The sequence below is a fragment of the Nyctibius grandis genome, chromosome 31, assembly GCF_013368605.1.
Source record: "Nyctibius grandis isolate bNycGra1 chromosome 31, bNycGra1.pri, whole genome shotgun sequence".
NCBI classification, from domain to species: domain Eukaryota; kingdom Metazoa; phylum Chordata; class Aves; order Nyctibiiformes; family Nyctibiidae; genus Nyctibius; species Nyctibius grandis.
In genome coordinates, this window is record NC_090688.1 from 2209902 (window position 1) to 2228314 (window position 18413).

The 18413-nt window shown below is 55.7% G+C and overlaps 2 protein-coding genes across 7 annotated transcripts in view; both read left to right on the forward strand.

The window, feature by feature from the left end:
- The window catches only part of RFX2 (regulatory factor X2), a 61529-nt gene extending 52808 nt beyond the window's left edge, over positions 1-8721 (forward strand). For 5 of the 6 annotated variants that reach the window (XM_068420447.1, XM_068420448.1, XM_068420444.1 and 2 more), the window contains 7 exons: positions 1546-1694; positions 2721-2818; positions 3648-3797; positions 4189-4397; positions 4734-4887; positions 7032-7074; positions 7229-8721. In XM_068420447.1, coding sequence (XP_068276548.1) covers positions 1546-1694; positions 2721-2818; positions 3648-3797; positions 4189-4397; positions 4734-4887; positions 7032-7074; positions 7229-7338 — 913 coding nt within the window. In that variant the 3' untranslated portion in view covers positions 7339-8721. The remainder of the gene's footprint in view (positions 1-1545; positions 1695-2720; positions 2819-3647; positions 3798-4188; positions 4398-4733; positions 4888-7031; positions 7075-7228) is intronic. The other variant, XM_068420446.1, reaches the window with a different exon arrangement.
- A 3783-nt stretch (positions 8722-12504) lies between these two features.
- LOC137675027 (la-related protein 6-like) lies at positions 12505-14708 on the forward strand. Its single transcript, XM_068420908.1, has 3 exons — positions 12505-12665; positions 12943-13153; positions 13707-14708. Exons 1-3 carry the CDS (start codon positions 12505-12507, stop codon positions 14706-14708), a joined length of 1374 nt encoding a protein of 457 aa, XP_068277009.1.
- The last annotated feature ends 3705 nt before the right edge of the window (positions 14709-18413 follow it).

Consider the following 18413-nt stretch of genomic DNA (forward strand, 5'->3'; position numbering starts at 1 on the left):
CCTCTTTCTTCCTTCGTCAAGAATCCACAAAAGTCCATTGTCAGGAGTCCACAAAAGTCCATTCTTTTCCATTGCTTCGCTGATCTTTATGTTCTGGTTCCACTTCGGCTCTAGTCGACACCCCATCCTTAATGTTCTTGCTGTAATCAGCGTCCCATCTTGATCTGGGTTGACCAGAGTTTGGTTTCCACTGCCAGCATCTCCTAAGTATTAACCTAAAATAGCTAAAGTCTATTTAAAACTTTATTTCTATTAATGCTTATTACTAAGTATCCCATATTTCTTTTAAAGTAAAGAAAAAGTTAACCATACATCCCCTTCACTAAAATCATCAGAAGTTAATACTTCTAGGCCTACTCCTGCTTAGCTACTCATTAAGCTTTAATTGATGATTTGTTCAGTCATAGGTCAGGATTACACACGGAGCTTTGAGAACAATATTCATGGATGGTGAAAGCCCACCTGTGTTTATCAGATTGACTTATATTTATTATTCTATTCTTAATTCATGAGAACTTCTATAACAATTTATGTGAAAATTTCTACAACAATGACCGCGCAAAGGTCAGCCCTCGACGAAAGCATCTGCTCTGATCACGTACATCTACGTGCCTTAGACCTCCTCTAACAAGTGCTAATCCCAAATGCAGAGATTTGGATGGATGAGAAGGGGATGATGCTTTCGTAAATGGTCAGCAGGAGCAGACGGTAACGATTCCGTGTCATTAGATATCAGTCTTGAGTGACATCTTGGCTCTGAGGTTTGAGTGACATCCAGACTGACCTGCTTATTTTGGTGGCTATCCGAATCTTGAAGTGCCTCGTGTTTTGAGGCAGATAATGGCAAACGAAGCTGCTCTGATCTTTGTACTCCTGCCTGGCTCATTGTTATGGCCTTTTCTTCATCTTTTGTGTCTGCTGCCAAGAGACAGGGGAATGGAAATAAGTGAAAATAGAAAGAATTGAAAAGGTGAAGGTTTCTTATTAAAATTCGGATTAAAATTCTGTATTGTCCACTTCTACTGATTAATATAAGGACTTCTGGTACTGACGTTTTATATTCAGAAGAAAAATGATAGAAGTTTGAGTAATAAGTAAATACCCCAAATAATCTGTAGAATATCATAGAATCACAGAGTGGTTTGGGTTGGAAGGGACCTTACAGACCACCCAGTTCCAACCCCCTGCCACGGGCAGGGACACCTTCCACCAGACCAGGTTGCTCCAAGCCCCATCCAACCTGGCCTTGAACACTGCCAGGGAGGGGGCAGCCACAGCTTCCCTGGGCAACCTGGGCCAGGGTCTCACCACCCTCACAGGCAAGAATTTCTTCCTAATATCTCATCTCAATCTCCCCTCTCGACCCCATGGACGGAGAGGTGCTCGCAGGGTCAGACAAGGCTTGTACAAATGAGCAGACATTTCCTTTTGAAAGAAACATGAGTGGCTTTTTTCTGCTGAAAAAGGGGGTTAGAAATCGAGAGGAAGGGTGAGTGCACCGAATACAAACCTGCTGCTAACGCTGCCTCCCTCCTCCTCCTGCAGCGAAGAACATGAAAGGACCCTCCCGAAAGATAAGCTGATCGCTCTGTGCAAATACGACCCCATCCTCAAATGGATGAGAAGCTGCGACCACATCTTGTACCAGACGCTGGTGGAGATTCTCATCCCGGACGTGCTCAGGCCGGTGCCCAGTGAGTATCCTGCAGGTCCTGCTCCTGCTCAGCTCCTGCTCCTCGCTGGGCTGAGTCACGGGATGTTGTGTCTGGCAAACAGCAATCCGTGACTCACTCGCTCTGGCTACCACTTGCCACAAAAATTTCCATTGTAAAAGCTGATTTAAAGGTTATTTTGAATACAAGCTAAAATATTATGGCAACAGCAATATTCCTGCTGCAGCATTGCTCTGCGTCAACGGTACTTTGTGGCCCCTGGAAATTCCCATGCCTTTTAAAATTTGGTTTATTGCATATCACATCTCCTGACTTTGGCTAGGAGACAAGGTAAAAGCATCAGCTTAATGCACGAGTAAGCAAGGGTAATCCTTGTGAGGTGTTTCCTTGGAGATCGTATCTTTGTTTACGTAGGACCATCCTATCCCCTACTGCACCTCCTGGAAATTTGGGGTCAACTTTCATTTGGGAGATTACTGAGGGGATATTGAGGGTTTTCTCTCTCATTTGGCTCCTCAAGGAAGCCCGTGCATCAGCCTCCCCAAGGCTTCAACTCAGCCATAGACTGGGCTGAGCAGTACTGGAAAGCCTTGTCCCTCTGAGCTGTTGTTGTCAGTCTACATGCTGGGACACGTGTGTGTCTTTAAAGAGCTTATTTCAACATTTGGGAAATGCTGAGAAGGACCATGAATAAGAAAAGGATAAGAAAGAATAAGAAAATAAGAAGCAGAAACAAGAATAAGAAGACTAAGACTAAGAAAAGAATAAGGATAAGAGTAAGACTAAGAATAAGGATAAGAATAAGGATAAGAATAAGAATAAGAATAAGAATAAGAATAAGAATAAGAATAAGAATAAGAATAAGAATAAGAATAAGAATAAGAATAGTTTGAGTTCATCTCAGGACCCAGCTGATTTCCTTGATGCTAAACCGAGATCCCAGCTAACAGGATGAGGGGCTCTGCTTTCCCCAGCAGCCCTAAGCTAGGAAGTGGTGTCCAAAGATGACACGGAGCAGGCTCTCTAACTCTGCAGCCTTCTTTGCAGGCACTCTTACACAGGCGATTCGTAATTTTGCCAAGAGTTTGGAAGGGTGGCTGATGAACGCAATGAGTGAATTTCCCCCCCAGGTTGTCCAGACCAAGGTAAGCAGAGGGAGCACGGTGCAGGTCAGGGGTGTGAACTGAGTGTGTGTGTACGCCTGTTGCTGTTTTCCACAGTGAAATCAGGAGATCACTGCTGGGGTTTGGCCACGTGGACTCCAGACCAGCACGATGCAATGAATAATTATGAACCAAAATCAGCAAGGAGTGGGAGGACTGGAAGAGGTTTCCCAGAGAGGTGGTAGATGCCCCATCCCTGGAAACATTCAAGGTCAGGTTGGACGGGGCTCTGAGCAACCTGACCTACTTGAAGATGTCCCTGCTCATTGCAGGGAGGTTGGACTACATGGCCTTTCAAGGTCCCTTCCAACCCAAACTATTCTATGATTCTATGACAGGTAGAGTAATACCTTTGTGTCAGAAGCTGACTGTACTCTGTCCATTGAGAGATTCCCATGTCCTGAAATTGCAGATGAAGCTTTCTGGAAGAAAGTCTCTGCACTGGGATGAAGCTGTCTTGCTAGAAAGCTCAGGACACCTCATGGACTGAATGGCATTGCAGAGACTGAACCTAAGGCTCCCACTCCCCCTCTCCTAAAGCCATGGATTCTTGCGGCCTGTCCTCACCTCTGCTGGAGGCAGAGTGTGAAAACCTGTTCGTTTAAAGAAAAGAAATGCAGAGGCAAGATGCAATAAATGCTGCAAAAGTGCTGCTCTGGGGTGCTCGTGTGTGCTTTGGACAGCAGCACGGGTGGGACTCTGCGGGTTCCCCCAGCTGATGGGTGCTGTGTGCTTGAGCTCAGCATGGGCAAGAGTTTCCCTCCCAGCCCCGTGGCCTCCTGCTCGCGGTGCCCTGCGTGCTCTGTTGCAGGTCGGGGTGGTGAGTGCCTTCGCGCAGACGTTACGGAGATACACGTCCCTGAACCACCTGGCTCAGGCCGCCCGCGCCGTGCTGCAGAACACTTCCCAGATAAACCAGATGCTCAGCGATCTCAATCGGGTCGACTTCGCCAACGTGCAGGTAACTTGTGGTATCTTTTCCTAGGTCACGTTGTCTAGGACTGGGACTCTATAATGTGGTTGTCTGCTGGTAACCAGCATCTTATTTCCAATACCAAAAAAGCAATTAAATGAACAATTTAATGGTTTTAGGGTTACTTTTCCAGGTGAGTCTGCCATCTCACTGTGAATAGTGGAAAAGGCACTAAGGAACTTCTGTAAGAAGTAGTTCTACTAACAATAATATAGTTTTAATAACAATATTGTGCTGTGGTCTGGACAGATCCGAGGAGGCATGGTTCAGAGCTGATTTGGAGTCCTTGTCTACTAGAAATGAAGTTGAATCCGTAGGTTGGGATACACCAACCATGCAGGCTTGGCATGAGTAACTCTCCAACCTTCTTCCTGAGCAGGAGCAAGCCTCGTGGGTGTGCCAGTGCGAGGAAGGCATGGTACAGAAGCTGGAGCAGGATTTCAAGCTCACTCTGCAGCAACAGAGTTCTCTGGACCAGTGGGCTAGTTGGCTGGATAATGTTGTTACTCAAGTCCTGAAGCATCACGAGGGCAGTCCCAGCTTCCCCAAGGCAGCCAGGCAGTTCCTGTTGAAATGGTCTTTCTATAGGTATATTTTCTTTCTCTTTTTGGAGATATTTCTGCATTGGGCTTAGGGCATGTAAACGGCTCCTTGAAAAGCCAAGGCCAAGTTCTTTACTCCCATGCAACTCCGGTTAACTCTTGCTCTGCCCTGATACAGAAGGGAGTGTTGTGTCTCCTGTATCCTTTCAGGATGGGGGTAGGATACTCCATCAACTCATTTCTTAAGTACTTTGATACTCTTGGGTTAGAGGCAGAAACAGAGCACTGCGTCCCACGGTACCCTCGGGGTCAAGAATTCACATCAGCCATGATGCAAGTGTAAAACACATCCAAAATATTTTGTTTCCCGGCCATTTTCCAGCTCCATGGTGATCCGTGACCTCACCTTGCGCAGTGCTGCCAGCTTTGGTTCCTTCCACCTGATTCGCCTGCTCTACGATGAATACATGTTTTATCTGGTAGAGCATCGTGTTGCCCAGGCAACAGGGGAAACGCCGATTGCTGTAATGGGAGAGGTGAGAATTGTTTATTCCTTGGAAACAAACCCAAACTAAGCAGCGCTTAAAGAAACACGAGTGTTTCTGTGTCCTGAACATGTTTTTATAACCCTCTTTGCCAAAGGATTTACTGAGTTTTTTGAGTGCCTGGCACAAGGATCCAGCTCCTTGAGCGTCTTCCATCCTGGCTCACTAATACCTGAGCTGGTGGGTTTTGGGGCAGCTGAGCATCAGCTGGGCTTCGGAGGTCAGGAGGAGGGAGGAAAAGGATCTCCCCGCTTCTCTCCATAACCTGTGGGTACCAACCCTGACTTTGGGGTTCCCACCAAACACAAAAACTAAACCAAGAAAAAAAAAAAAAGCTCCAGAAGTGACTTTCCCTGCAACTTTTGGTGGTACCGTTCACTGAACTTCTTCAGGGCTCTGCAAGCTCCAGAGCTACGTGCGCAGTCAGACGCTCTCTCCATGTTTGACTTGAAGAAGAGAAATGATGTTTTTTTTTATGTTGGGAGGGGGGATATTGGTGTTTTTTGTTAACAAATCAGCCAGTAAATCTGGTTCCTGGCTTGCAGGCAGGTCCTGTCCTGCCTAGCTGAATTTTCACTCTGAAACGCCCGGATTTAAAAGGCCCCAATCAACCTGTGACAGCAATATAGAAACTACGGTTAGATTAAAACTGATCTCCTTTTCTCCTTGAAGCTTGTAACTGTTTTCTTCCCTCCATGGAGCTCATGTAGGCGAGCTAGACAACCAGCTGCACGCCTTTTGCTTTCCCTTCCCCTCCCGTTAGACCCAAGTCAGCAGCGCTGCGAGTTCCCACTGCTCCCTGCAAAACCTCTGCCTTTATTGATATTAAAGGAACACGAAAGGCAGAGAGTGGCTTCCAGCAAAACCTGGCTGTGGGAGGCTTTCGTCCTTCAGGTTTTGCCTTTCCTTCTTTAAACTCTTGCAATATTTTTGGTCTCCAGGAGGAGGCTGATTCTTCCCAGCAAAAGAGGATGAATCGTGTCCTTGCATTTCCATTGCTCACTTCGTAACTCCTGCTCTCCTCAGCTCACAGAATCACAGAATCAACCAGGTTGGAAGATCCCTCTGGGATCATCGAGTCCAACCATTGCCCTGACACCACCATGTCAACTAGACCAGGGCACTAAGTGCCATGTCCAGTCTTTCCTTAAACCCCTCCAGAGATGGTGACTCCACCACCTCCCTGGGCAGCCCCTTCCAATGGCTAATGACCCTTGCTGAGAAGAAATGCTTCCTAATGTCCAACCTGAACCTCCCCTGGCCAAGCTTGAGGCTGTGTCCTCTTGTCCTATCACTAGTTGCCTGGGAGAAGAGGCCGACTCCCACTGCGCTACAACCTCCCTTCAGGTAGTTGTAGACTGCACTAAGGTCACCTCTGAGCCTCCTCTTCTCCAGGCTAAACACCCCCAGCTCCCTCAGCTGTTCCTCGTAGGTCAGACCCTCCAGACCCTTCACCAGCTTGGTCGCCCTCCTCTGGACTTGCTCCAACACTTCAACATCTTTCTTGAAGTGCAGCTCCTTCTGCTGCCCACCTTTGCGTGACTTCTCAGCGTTATTGTTAGAGCAATTTAGTGTTTCAGACCTTGTCACAGAGGGAGACAACACATCTTCAGCACCCGATGTATCCCCGGCTCTCTGGTTACACTTGGTGCTGTGGCCTTGCAAGCCAAAGGACTTTCCTGACGTGAATGCAAAGGCTTTGCAGAGAGTTTAACAGAGGTGGATTAATGGTGGAGTCCCAGGAGAGGTGAATAGCCGGCGTGTTCGAGCAGCTGCCCAACAGATGCAGAGGGCTGGAGAAAAGGCACCATCCTTTGGTCTGTGACAGCACTTGGTTGTGACTTGGGAGATGTTAAAAATTTCTCCTCTTGCCCTTTGTTCCCAAGCTCGATCCTGCCCTGGATTGTCACGTGTGGTGTTTACCCAGAGGTTTAAATGGCAGCGGCAAACTTCTCCCCAGAACGTGTGGTTGGGTTTGCATTCTGCTCTCCACCACCGGCACTGCTGACGCTTGTGTTTTCTCCTGAGCGCTTAAGCTGCTTGTTAGAATTGCTTGGAAATAGATGCCAACTTGCAGGTCTGGCACCTCGGGTCTCCGTAAGTCTCACTTACCTCATAACTCCTTTTTCTTACAGTTTGGTGACCTCACATCCCTGTCCCCAACACTGCTGGACAAAGGTACCTCCTCTCCCCCAAGGGAAATCCCACTGGGTCAGGGTTGGATTGATGTGGGAGGGGGAACCTCGTGCTGGCTCTTCCACCCTGCCCTGGTGGGAAGAAGGAGCTCTTCCCCTCCAGTCCCCACTCTCATGCTGAGACCTGTCCTTTGCAGATGACATCAGTGACCTGGGCAGCGAGGTGGACACGGACTCCCGGAGCATGGGGGAGCTGCTGGTGAAACGGGAACGCAGTGACCCCGGCCACTCGCTGCAGGAGATCTGAAACAGGGATCTGGCTTTTCCCCAGCTGGACGGAGACATCCGGAGCCAGGTTTGACGGTCGCAAGCCTGAGTCTCCCCGTATCTGCGTCATTAGTGCCTCGTAGTTTTCTCCTTTTGTTTACTCGTGTTCGAGGATGGGCTCCAGGAGTGAGCCCATGCGGGTGGTGGGATGGGGCTGGTTTGCCCACCTGCTTTCCTCCTGCCCGCCGCCAGTTTACTACCGAGCGATGGAAGCCTCCGTGGTCAGCGGCCCATCGGATGTGCGTGGCTAGGAGAGGCTGTCCTCTCCAGCCTGAGCGAGGTGGGCAAACAAGGCTTTCTCTTTCAGGGAAGGTGGTTTGCGTTTCTTCCCCACTTCTCAGACTTCACTGTGATACAAACTTGAACCAATCAGTGCCCAAGAAGAAGAAAAATACCTGACCCTTCTCCTCCAGCCTTTCAAGACAAGCTCTCCTGGCTCTGACTTTGCCAAATCATTCGTGCTGGGGAGCGCAGGACAGTGCGTCTCTTGTACCCGCCTGGGGAGAGGGCTCCGGGCTGCGCGTCCCTCTGGTCCGGGCAGAGCGGGGCACGTGCTCTGGGACTGACACATACGTGCTCTGGGACTGACACATACGTGCTCTGGGACCCACACGTGCTCGCTCTGGGACTGTGGGACGTGCGTGTCCCACCTGCTCCCGCATCTCCCAAGCTTGGCGTTTCATCGCTGATCCACGAATGCTCCCGGGACACTGTCAGGCCAACTCGAGATACCAAAGGACTCTGAGGAAGCAGCAGCTGGTCACAAATCATGTTCGTTGCCCGCTGCGCTCTGATGCCCGTGGGCAATCCCACGAGCAATCCCGTTGCCTGGGCAATCCCCATCCTCGCCAGGATGCCCGGGCAGAGGGGAACTGGTCCCGCATCCTGGGTTTTGTACAAGTCTCGCTTGATGTCCTGCTAAAACGTTGAAGGTGGGTGCAGCTGCCCGCGGGGCTGCAGCCGGAGCACGGGCGAGGGTATGCGACCGCAGTGCCTTAGGGTGGGCCCACGTGCCCGCTTCCCCCCGCTCCGGGCGAGCCGGCGCAGCTCAGACTGATCAAACAGCCCGTCCCGGGTAGCAGCGAGGGGCTGTCACGGGCCCCGGGGACGCTCAGCATCACGGTGGCGTTTGCCCTCGCTGTGTTGCTTTGCTTTCTGCGGCGTCGGTGCGGTGGTGGCTCCCGGGGGCTGAGCTGGGGGAGCTTCTGCCCCAGCCGGGTTTTATTCTCCCTTTCTGTGTCCTGTGGGGTCTGGGCTGATGTGGACCACAGGGCAGAGGAGGGGGGTGGAATCTGTCATCAAGCCAAACTGCAAAAACAAAGCCCCAGGGTAAATCTTTCTGTGAATAAAGGCCGTGTCATGAGATAGCTTTTATTATTATTATTTCTAATCATACAGTGTTTGATGTGAGCTTCTCCGGGGGCCTCGTGTTCATTTGCATCAGGCTGTATTCTGTCCAAATATATCATGTACTCCTTCCGAATGTTACTGAGGTAGCTGTGACACAACAAAATATTGCTAATGGCAAGTAAAAAGCAAGCGTGTGTCAGTGGCACATCTTCCCCTCCCCTGTCCCGTGCTGTTGTCTGTCAGGGTGATGTTTGTCTGTAAATGTCTCACGTGAAAGTAGCAGGAGGCAAGTGTGAAACCTGGATTTATTTGTAAATAACGACGGTGAACACTCGCTGGGTCACAGAATCACAGAATCACAGAATCAATCAGGCTGGAAGAGCCCTCTGGGATCATCGAGTCCAACCATTGCCCTGACACCACCATGGCAACTAGACCAGGGCACTAAGTGCCATGTCCAGTCTTTTCTTAAACCTCCAGAGATGGTGACTCCACCACCTCCCTGGGCAGCCCCTTCCAATGGCTAATGACCCTTGCTGAGAAGAAATGCTTCCTAATGTCCAACCTGAACCTCCCGTGGCGAAGCTTCAGGAGCCGTGCTTCAGATCCTGCTGATGAGATACAATGGGCGAAAAAAAAACAACTGAGCAACCAAGGCTTAAACTCCCCCGCTGCCACTGAGCGGGGTATTGACTTCAGCTGGTGCCTTGGCTTTTCTTTGCAGCCGCTACCGCCCCAACCCAGCCACCTTCTGCTTACCACGGACGTGCGACCGAGATGCTCTGGAGCTGTGCAGCGCTGGGCCAGGAGCCTGGCTAAGCCCCCAAACCCCATACACACAAAATTCCCAGCGAAACCTGAAGAGCAATAAACATAATCTCCAGTGCTCAGGCCTGTACAAGAATTGTGGTCCCGTTTCTTCTTTAATCACTGAAAGGAGATGTCAGGGAGATGCAGTGTCGAGGGGAGATGCAGGATCTACCCAGTGCAGTCGAATTAAAGTGGTTTTGGCCAAGGATGTGGTGTCTGCAGGGAGGTTTCTAGGGGTAATAATAAGCCCATTACACCCAAGATCACAGAGGAGAGAAGAGGCTGAAAGATGAGGCTGCTGCTAAGCACGGGGCCGTAAGGAGGATTTTCTAATTATGCATCCAGACTAATTGTGGAGGAGGGGAGCAGTGAGGCAGGGATGTGACGAGTGACGGATCATTCCTGCTCTGACCCCTCGGGAAGGGGAAGGTTCAGCCTCTTTCCCTCTGCATCCTCCTTGCTCTCTTCACTCCCCCTCTGGATTATGCCCAGGGATGGCTGCACCAGCCTGAGCCTTTTCCTTCGGATACCGAGTCTCAGGGCTGGAACAAGGGGCTTATTTCCCCTTGGCTCCCCAACACCTGACCCTGCGCACACCCGCCTGTGACTGGAAAGCGAAGCACAGCTCAGAATGCTCCCGTTAAAACACACCACCCCCCCTCCAGTTTCGCCTTGTCTCTGGCTCCATCGCCCTCCCTATGTTACCGGAAAATAGTAACCAAGAAAACGCTCCAAACCAAATGATAGTTTAGAAAGCCGACATTGGTTTATTGCAGCGCTGGGTGCATGGGGGATCTCTCCTCCTAGCATGCACACCTAAGAACAAAAGCTTGCTCCTTATATACATAATTCCAAGAAAAAAACCCACCCATTTAAAAAAAACTTATACATAACACGTTATATAATGCATTACATAATGTCTTTACGCATGCGTACTAAATTGGGGAAGGGGTCTGGGGTGGTCTCTGGTGGTCGCAATCCCCCTTTAATCGTGCTTGTGTGCAGGCGTGGTTGAGGCCTTCTTGTTTACAAGTACGTGTGTTCCCAAGAAGAAGATACCGTTTTGGACTTATCTCTCCTCTGACACAAGAGTTTATGAATCAAGTTAATTTAGACATCACAAAGTTGTTCTCTACAGTTTTGTTTTGTCTTTTGGCCCTTTTATAATTAGCAGAGACCTTTGTTTTTCTAAGACTAAGCGTAAACAGCATGAATCATTTTCTACTAGAACCTTGTTATCAATCCCTTAAACAAACTCTATCTACAAAACATGCAGTTTGCTTCAGAACCTATTGTTATTCTCTATTATTCTAGCTAAAAGGAAAATTATGGACAGGAAAGCTGTTCTGTGTAAAGGTAACACAGAGCAGGCCTTTAGAGCCTACTCTGAGGCCTACTCTTGCTAAACCGTTGCTAACTCTGAGGCCTACTCTTGCTAAACCATTGCTGAACTGAACCGTCTGGTATCACCTAGACAGGCAAATCCCTGCAGAAATTTCGATGTGAGAGTTGCTGCGGGGCTGGGCTGGCACCGTCTCACCACCACGCAGTTCCCACCCAGCAGAGAAAGCCAGGAGGTGGCAGGGGGGGTGGAGGTGGCAGGGAGGGGGTGCCACCAAGTGCACCAACCCCAGGGAAAACCTCTTCATCCCAGAAGAGATTTGGCATCGCTGGTCCCTGTGACTCGTTCCAGAAGGATGAGCTTTGAGACAGTGTGGCACAGCCCAGGGGTTCATGGGCAGCAGCCCTGCGTGGGTGGGGAGGGCAGGGGAGACCGCGGTGCTGCCTGCAGAGCTGCGTGGAGACCGGCCACCCGAGCGGGAGTTGCTGCCTGTCTGGTGACAGGTCGTTCTGAGAGCTCAGGGTTGACGCGTGACGAGCCCTTGGCTGGTCCTTGTGACCACAGGGCATAGAGCAACGTCAGCTAAACCCCACGCCTGGATGGGCTGGGGAGCAGCCAGGCCAGGCTCCTGGGATCGACTCCTCCAGCCGACAGCTCTGGTTCTCGGCCGCCTCCGCAGCCCCCCCGTGCCCCGGCATCGCCCCCAGCCTGGCACAGCCGCCCCCCCTGCCCTACCCCCCGGCTGCTCTTGACAGCCGGGTCCCCATCTCCACGTCGCCCTCCCGCTACCGCCCAACGCGGGGCTCCAGCAAGAGGGATGTTTCACCCCAGACCTCCTTCCCCATCTCGTACTGAAGCTATGGGCTGTCCTGCCCCGCGGCGTCACCCCCACGCCCTTCCCTGGGCTTCACCCCCTTCTTGGGGCTCTTCTGCTCCCTCTCCTTGGGGTGGGGGGGATTTCTGCAGGAAGAAGGACCTTTGCCTGTCACTCTGACAGCACTAGGAGCCCAAACCGTGCCCTGGACTGAACCCTCCCTCCACCTCCATGTGACTGTTACTGGCTCTGGGCAAGACAGAGAAACTGAGGCACAGATTGAGATGCCTCATGGCAGCAGTTCACCGCCCCGCTGGGTACCTCTGGATACCAGTACCGGTACTGGTACCAGTGCCTCTGCCTGCCTGGCCTGGCTCAGCGGCCATAGCAGGAGGAGCCCCACTGCTCCCAGGGCTCAGCTGGGGCCGTTTAACCTGCAGACACGTTTCACCTGCAGCCCGTTGGGGCTCGGCGGGGGCAGGTCCGTAATCACCTCCTGGGGCTCTTTCTGGGCGGCTGCTCTTATAAACCAGCAGCCTACTTGCCCTTAGAGGCTTTTTCTTTCTTTCTTTTCACTTTATTTTCTAGGAGCCTTAGTTTGGAGGTGGGGAGGGTTGGGGTCTGTTGCCTGCAGGTCTCTAGGATGCAGCACAAGGATTTTCTACCCTCCTGAGTGCTGCCAAGCAGGTAAGGGCACAGCAAGGAGCTGCCTCTGCTCCCCCGTGCCTGGGCTGGGGTTGGGGGCTGCAGGGCTCTGCCCTGGGGCTGGCCGCAGTCAGGAAGCGTCCCAGCACAGTCCTTCTCCTGTGTGATGTCCCAGATGAAGGACAATGTCCTCGTGTAGCTCTGGGGTGGCCTCGGGGCTTGGTTCCCAGCCCAGCTGCAGCACCTCTCTGCTGGCACAAAGAAATCCCTTCTCGGCACTGCATCTTCCGCCGCGGAGCCGCTCGCTCGCCCTGCTCAGCCGGGAGGACTTCGAGAGCTTCACCGGGTACGTGGCTGCTGGGCTGGGCGCGGGGGCTGAGCCCTGCTCTTGCCTCGTGTTTGTCCCCAAGGGAACGTGTCCCTTGGTTGGGATGGGTTTAGGTTTGTGGCACCGGGAGGCTGGCAGCGTGCAGGCTGGCGGTGCTCCCCTGTAGCCAGGGCAAAGCTGGTGGCCCTGGGTCTCTCTGGTGTCTCTGCTGTCAGCACCATCGCAGCTGAGACCAGGCAGTGCTGCACATCCCGAAGGCCACCAGCTCACGCCTGTGTCCCTGCTGCTCTGCCAGGAGCTTCTGCGACGTGAGCGATGCTTTGGGGGCTGATCTGTGGGACTGCAGCTACTCCATCCCCGACCTGCAGCTGGTCCGGAGGATCGTGGCCCAGGTGGAGTTCTACCTCTCTGATGAGAACCTGGCCAAGGATGCTTTCCTCCTGAAACATGTCCAGAAGAACAAGATGGGCTTTGTCAGCATCAAACTGCTGACGTCCTTCAAGAAGGTAGGCAGCCCGTGACGCCGGCCAGCTGGGGCGGGAAGTGGCCTTCATGTGGAGGGTGTCTGGGTGTGCTGTGGCCGTCTCCAGTGGGGTATATGGGGAGGTCCAGGCTCTGCTCGGGCTGTCTGTGTCCTGCCAAATTGCTGGTGGTGCAGAGGTAGGCTCTGCTCTCTGCCTTCCACGTGCTGCAGCTGTTCTCCAGTCAGGGAGAGTGGCTGGGGAAGCAGTGAACCGTCCACAAACCACCCCCAGGGCTGGATTCACCTCTCCTGCCCACGGCCACCCCCCGGCTGCTTTGGGAGAGCTCATCCCTTAACCAAAACACTGCAGGGAAGTGCTGGTGCTGTGATGTACAGAGAGGCTGTGACTTGTTGCCACGGTCGAGGGGCCACTGGGGACCTTCTCCTGCAGACCCAGAGATGCTCACATGAAAGGGGGATGCTGCCTCGCAATAACTTCAGGTTGATGGGGTTGCAGCCTGCCCAGATGGTGGGTTTGGGGTGGTCCCTGCCTGGGGAGACTGACGGGGACGCCGTGGCCCCCCCTTCTCCCGCAGGTGAAATACCTGACGCGTGACTGGCGGCTCACACTCTACGCTCTGAGGTTCTCGGAGCTGCTGGAGGTGAACGAGGAGGGCACCAAAGTGCGGCGGCGGGTCCCCATCCCCGAGACCCTGCTGAGCATCCCCCCCAGCAAACTGCTGCTGGCCTGGGAGCTGCTGCCCCAGGAGCAGGACGTGCTGCCACCGCTCCAGAAGAATTTCCTCGAGACCATTACGAGGATGTTCAGCCCCTTCGGCGCCATCGCTTCCATCCGCATCCTGCGGCCGGGCCGTAAGCTGCCCTCGGATGTGCGCAAATACACCTCGCGCTTCCCCGAGCTGCTGAGCAAGTGCTGCGCGCTGGTGGAGTACGAGAGCCTGGAGAGCGCCCGTAGGGCCTTCGAGGACCTCAGCCGCCAAAGCCGCCCGGGCGGCGAGAGCATCAGGGTGGTCCGGCTCTGCGGGAAGGGCTCCAAGAAGAAACCTGGGGCCGAGAGGAAGGTGGCAGAGGAAGAGCTGGTGGATCAGCTGGGTTGGAAGACGCAGGCGATGGCCACGACCTTGCCCTACGGCCTCAGGGGCTCCCTGCTCTGCAGCTCCCCATTGCACAGTGCACCGGCATCACCGTCCCTCCTCCTGCACAAGGACCCATCGGGTCCCACCTGGCCCAGCAGCGACTTCAAGCCCACCGACTTCGGCAACACCTTCACCGGATCACTCCTCGCCAGCAAAGTCTGCCCTCTGCTCGGGGCCGGCTTGGGCACCGACACCTGCCCTGGGCTCTGCCCCAGCACCGAGAGCCCCCGCGGCAGCGGCTGGGGAAGTGGGATGGGTCCCTGGGCGCCCTGGCGCAGCAGCTCCTGTCCCAATGCCAAACCTCCTCCCGGCATCCCCCAGGCAGAAGAGTGGGCACCCGAGCCCCTCGGCGTGCGTGATGGGGTGCTGCGCCTGCCCCACGGCCCCGATGGCACCGGGGGCTTCTGTGGCGGCCTGGGGAGAGGAGAGCTCGTCCTCTGACACTGAGGCTCCTTGGGGTTGGGGTTTGGGGCTTATTCTTTTTTTTCTTGTGTTTCCCTCCTTCTCTTGAGCAGAATAACTCTGGGTGGTCCCTGAGAGCTGCGGGCGGTGGCGGTGCAGCTGCTCCAGGGGACAGGGGTTTTGGGCCCAGGACGACGCTCGGGGCGGGTCAGTGTGCGAGGCCAGAGGCCGAGCAGCAGCGGGAGCTGCGCCGGGCCGTGCTGACGCCCACGGGGCTGCGCCCGCCCGGGCTCCAGAGCGGCTCTGGGGGTCACTGGGATGCCCTAAGGCAGGGGCTCAGCCCCCCTGAGCCCCGGCGCTGGGGGGCTGCCCCTCGGGGACCTCACCCTGCCCCTTGTGCCAGCCAGACCCGCAGAGGTGAGGCCGCTTCCCAAAGGCGCCGGTGGCTGCGTTGGCCCCGGCTTGAGGAGCTCGGCTGGGAAACGGGCAATAAAGAGAGAGGAAGTTTCCAGGCACTTTCGGGTGATTTTTCATGATTCTTTTCCCCCCTTGCTGGTCTTGCGGCTGCCCAAGGTGCAGTCAGACAAGGGGAGGAGGGTCCCTGCCTGGCCTGCAGCTCCCTCCCTCCCCATTCTGGGGGGGATTGGGGGTGATTTTGCTGCGGCACTGAGGCAAAGCCACGCCCCAGAACCGAGCACGGTGGGACCCGAGGAAGGGCGTGATTGTCCTGAGGCTTTGCAGGGCTCTGCCCTGAGCCCTGTCCCAACTGGAGGGGACGAGTGCCATGGTCTAGTTGACATGGTGGTGTCAGGGCAACGGTTGGACTTGATGATCCCAGAGGGCTCTTCCAACCTGATTCATTCTGTGATTCTGTGATGCTGGTGGTGCTCAGGACAAAGGCCTGGCAGCCCTGATTGTCGTGGGGCTTCCTGCTGCTTCCTGCGTGGGGCCGTGTGCGTGAGCCCTGCAGGGACCTGTGTGTCCTGTCTGCCCTGGGGAAGGGGACAGGGCAGTCCCTGCCCTGCTAGTGCTGACTTGGCTCTGGGGATGGCTCAGTGCCCTTCGGGGCTCGCTGGCTCTGATTTGAGGCTCAGTGGGGCTTTTGCACCTCTGGGGTGCCGTTTCCCAGTGCCCCTGCGCTCCCTCCCACTCCCACGCCAGCACGGAGCCTTTCTGAACAAACAGATTTTAATGGGAACAAGAAGAGAAAACTCCCCCCATCCCCATCTCATCCCTGCAGTGGGACTAATTAATCCACCACCACCGCTCTGCTGCTTCTGAGAACCCTGCGCTTGCAGGGTGATGGTGCTGAGCTGCTCTGCCCCCGCTTCTTCTTCCGCTTCCGCCCCCGCATCTGTGGCACGGCCGCAGCAGTGTCACCAGGGTCCTCGGGCATGGGGCTGCTGGTGGGACTGTCTATGATGACCTCCGCCACCTCTATGGAGGACTCAAAGTGCCACCAGGTCTCATCAGGCGGCTCCTCTTGGGGCACTTCAGGGTCACCTCGTGGGTCCCCAACGCTGTTGTTGTGGGGGGCAGCACAGGGGCTGGGGTGGACGTCGCTGCCCAGGGGTGACCCCACAGGGGTGGCCGTGCCAGAGTCACTGCACTCTCCAGCCTGCTCCTCCGTGTGCTGGCAGCTGAGGGTGGACATCGGCAGCACTGGGGGGGCCTGGGCCACTGCCCTCCCCTCGCCGCTGGTGCCACCAGGTTCCCTAGGCAGGGGGCTGCTGGTGGGACTGTCTGGGCCGTCCTCCACCGGGTATATGGACCCCTCAATGAGGCACCGGGTCTCACTGAGAGGCTCCTCCTGGGGCACTTCAAGTTCGACTTCCATGCCCCCAGTGCCCTGGTCATGGTGGGCAGCAGAGGGGCTGGGGGGGACATCACTGCCTGGGGAGATGCCGCTGCCCAGGGCTGTCTCCATGGAGGTGGCCGTGCTGCAGCTGGTGTTCCCTGCAGCCTGGCCCTCCGTGTGCTGCCTGCCAGCGATGGATGTCTGCAGCACTTGAGTGTCTGGGGCCACCGCTGTCCCCTCGCTGCTGATGCCACCGGAGTGCCCAGGTGTGAGGCTGCTGTAGAGATCCTCCAGGCTGACCCCCATCGTGTCCAGGAAGGGCTCGAGCAGCTGCAGGGCCTCTTCAAGAGCCTCCTCATCGTAGGTGTTGGGGTCACCTTCCAGGTCCCCAGGGGCTTGGTCGTGGGGGGTAGCACAGGCGCTGGGGGGGACATCGCTGCCTGGTGGGATGGGGCTGTCCGGGGCTGTCCCTGGGGTGGTGGCTGTGCTGGAGGTCTCAGTCTGTGTAGGTGTCCCAGTGCCGAGCTGGTAGCTGGGGATGAGCTGGTAGCTGGGGACAAGCTGGTAGCCGGGGACCGATGTCAGCATCACCGGGGCGGCTGGGGCCACTGGCATGACGGGCTCCTGGAGGTGGTAGATCTGGGAGCCGAAGCAGCAACTGCACGCAGCCATCTGCAGAGCTGTGGGGGGGAGCAGGAGCCGTGCTGAGCTGGGGGGAGCCTCGAGGGGCACCCGTCGAGCCGGCCCCGATGGCCGACGTCCCCCCAGCTCTGCGCCAGCCACGTGGGGAGCTCGTGGCCGGGGCGCTGCCCGTGGGGTGAGCTGCTGAGCTGGGGGGAATGGGGCTGCACATCGGGGAGGAGACTGGCTTGTGGGGGGAGAGAGGGGAGAGCTGGCCCTAAGGATCTGGGCAGTTCTCCGGCAATGGGGTCAACTGGGCGCGCATCAGGCAGGCGAGGGCAGGGACGCTCGGCCGGGCTCGCTGCAGCGCTGCCCCAAAAGTGCTGGGGGGACAGGGGTGGTGGGGCTGGAGTGCCCGGGGTAGGGGGTGCTGAAGGTGCCCGGGGTCGGGGTGCCCAAGCAGCCAGGGGTGCCGTACCTGCTGGTGGTGCCTGGGGGGCCGGGGGTGCCCCCACGCCTGGGGGTGCCCAGGCTGCGAGGAAGGGGTGCTCCTGCCCGGGCAGTTGGTACAGGATGGCTGAGCCTGCAAGAGAGCCAGGAGTGACGGGTGGGGGTCAGCTCAGCTCTGGCCCCCAACGACATCCCCAGGCTGCAGGGGTGGGATCAGTTCCTGCCTTGGGGATAGATGTTTACGGGGAGCACAATCGTCTGAAGGAGCCGGGGCGTCGGCGCGGCCTGGGAGCCACATGGTGGGAGCTGCTCTGGTGGCCGCGCCATGGTGCCTTCTGGCCCCATTGGCTGCTAAGGGCTCTCTGGCGTATCCCGGGAGACAATGTTGGGGATCCCCATGTGCTGCCCCGCCCCAAGAGCCTCCCCAGCTCCTGTTGTCATGGAAAGGGTTAAGGGGGGCTGGGGTGCCCCCGGCCCTGACAGGAGGCTCTCAGGGGCTGGGGGTGCAAATGCTTTTTGCTTTAAGTAGCATTTTTAAGGGGAAAGAGAACAAGTTGATTGGGCCGAGCTGCGCGGGGACCAAGGAGCATCCGCAGCCTCCTTGTGCCACACGGCAGATGCATTTGTGCCTCTTGCCCGTGCTCCTGCGTGCTGCCTGGGCTGGAGTGCCGCAGGGGGAGGGAACGGTGTCAAGGGCGCGAGGGAAGGTCACACGTTGTCACGTGGCAGCACGCTTTCCCCAGCTCTCCCTCACGTGGTGCTGTCAGGTCTTTTGGTCTCCTGATGGCGAAAGGAGCAGCTCCAGATCCCTCTCGGTGGCGGCCGCGCTGTCCCCGGGTGCCTGACACCCAGGATGGGACAGTGCCCACCCCTGC

Coding starts and splice junctions, on each gene's coding strand:
- LOC137675027 (XM_068420908.1), top strand. CDS start 12,505: ATGTCCTCGTGTAGCTCTGGGGTGGCCTCGGGGCTTGGTTCCCAGCCC. Junction 12,666..12,942: donor GACTTCGAGAGCTTCACCGG/GTACGTGGCTGC, acceptor CTGCTCTGCCAG/GAGCTTCTGCGACGTGAGCG. Junction 13,154..13,706: donor TGCTGACGTCCTTCAAGAAG/GTAGGCAGCCCG, acceptor CTTCTCCCGCAG/GTGAAATACCTGACGCGTGA.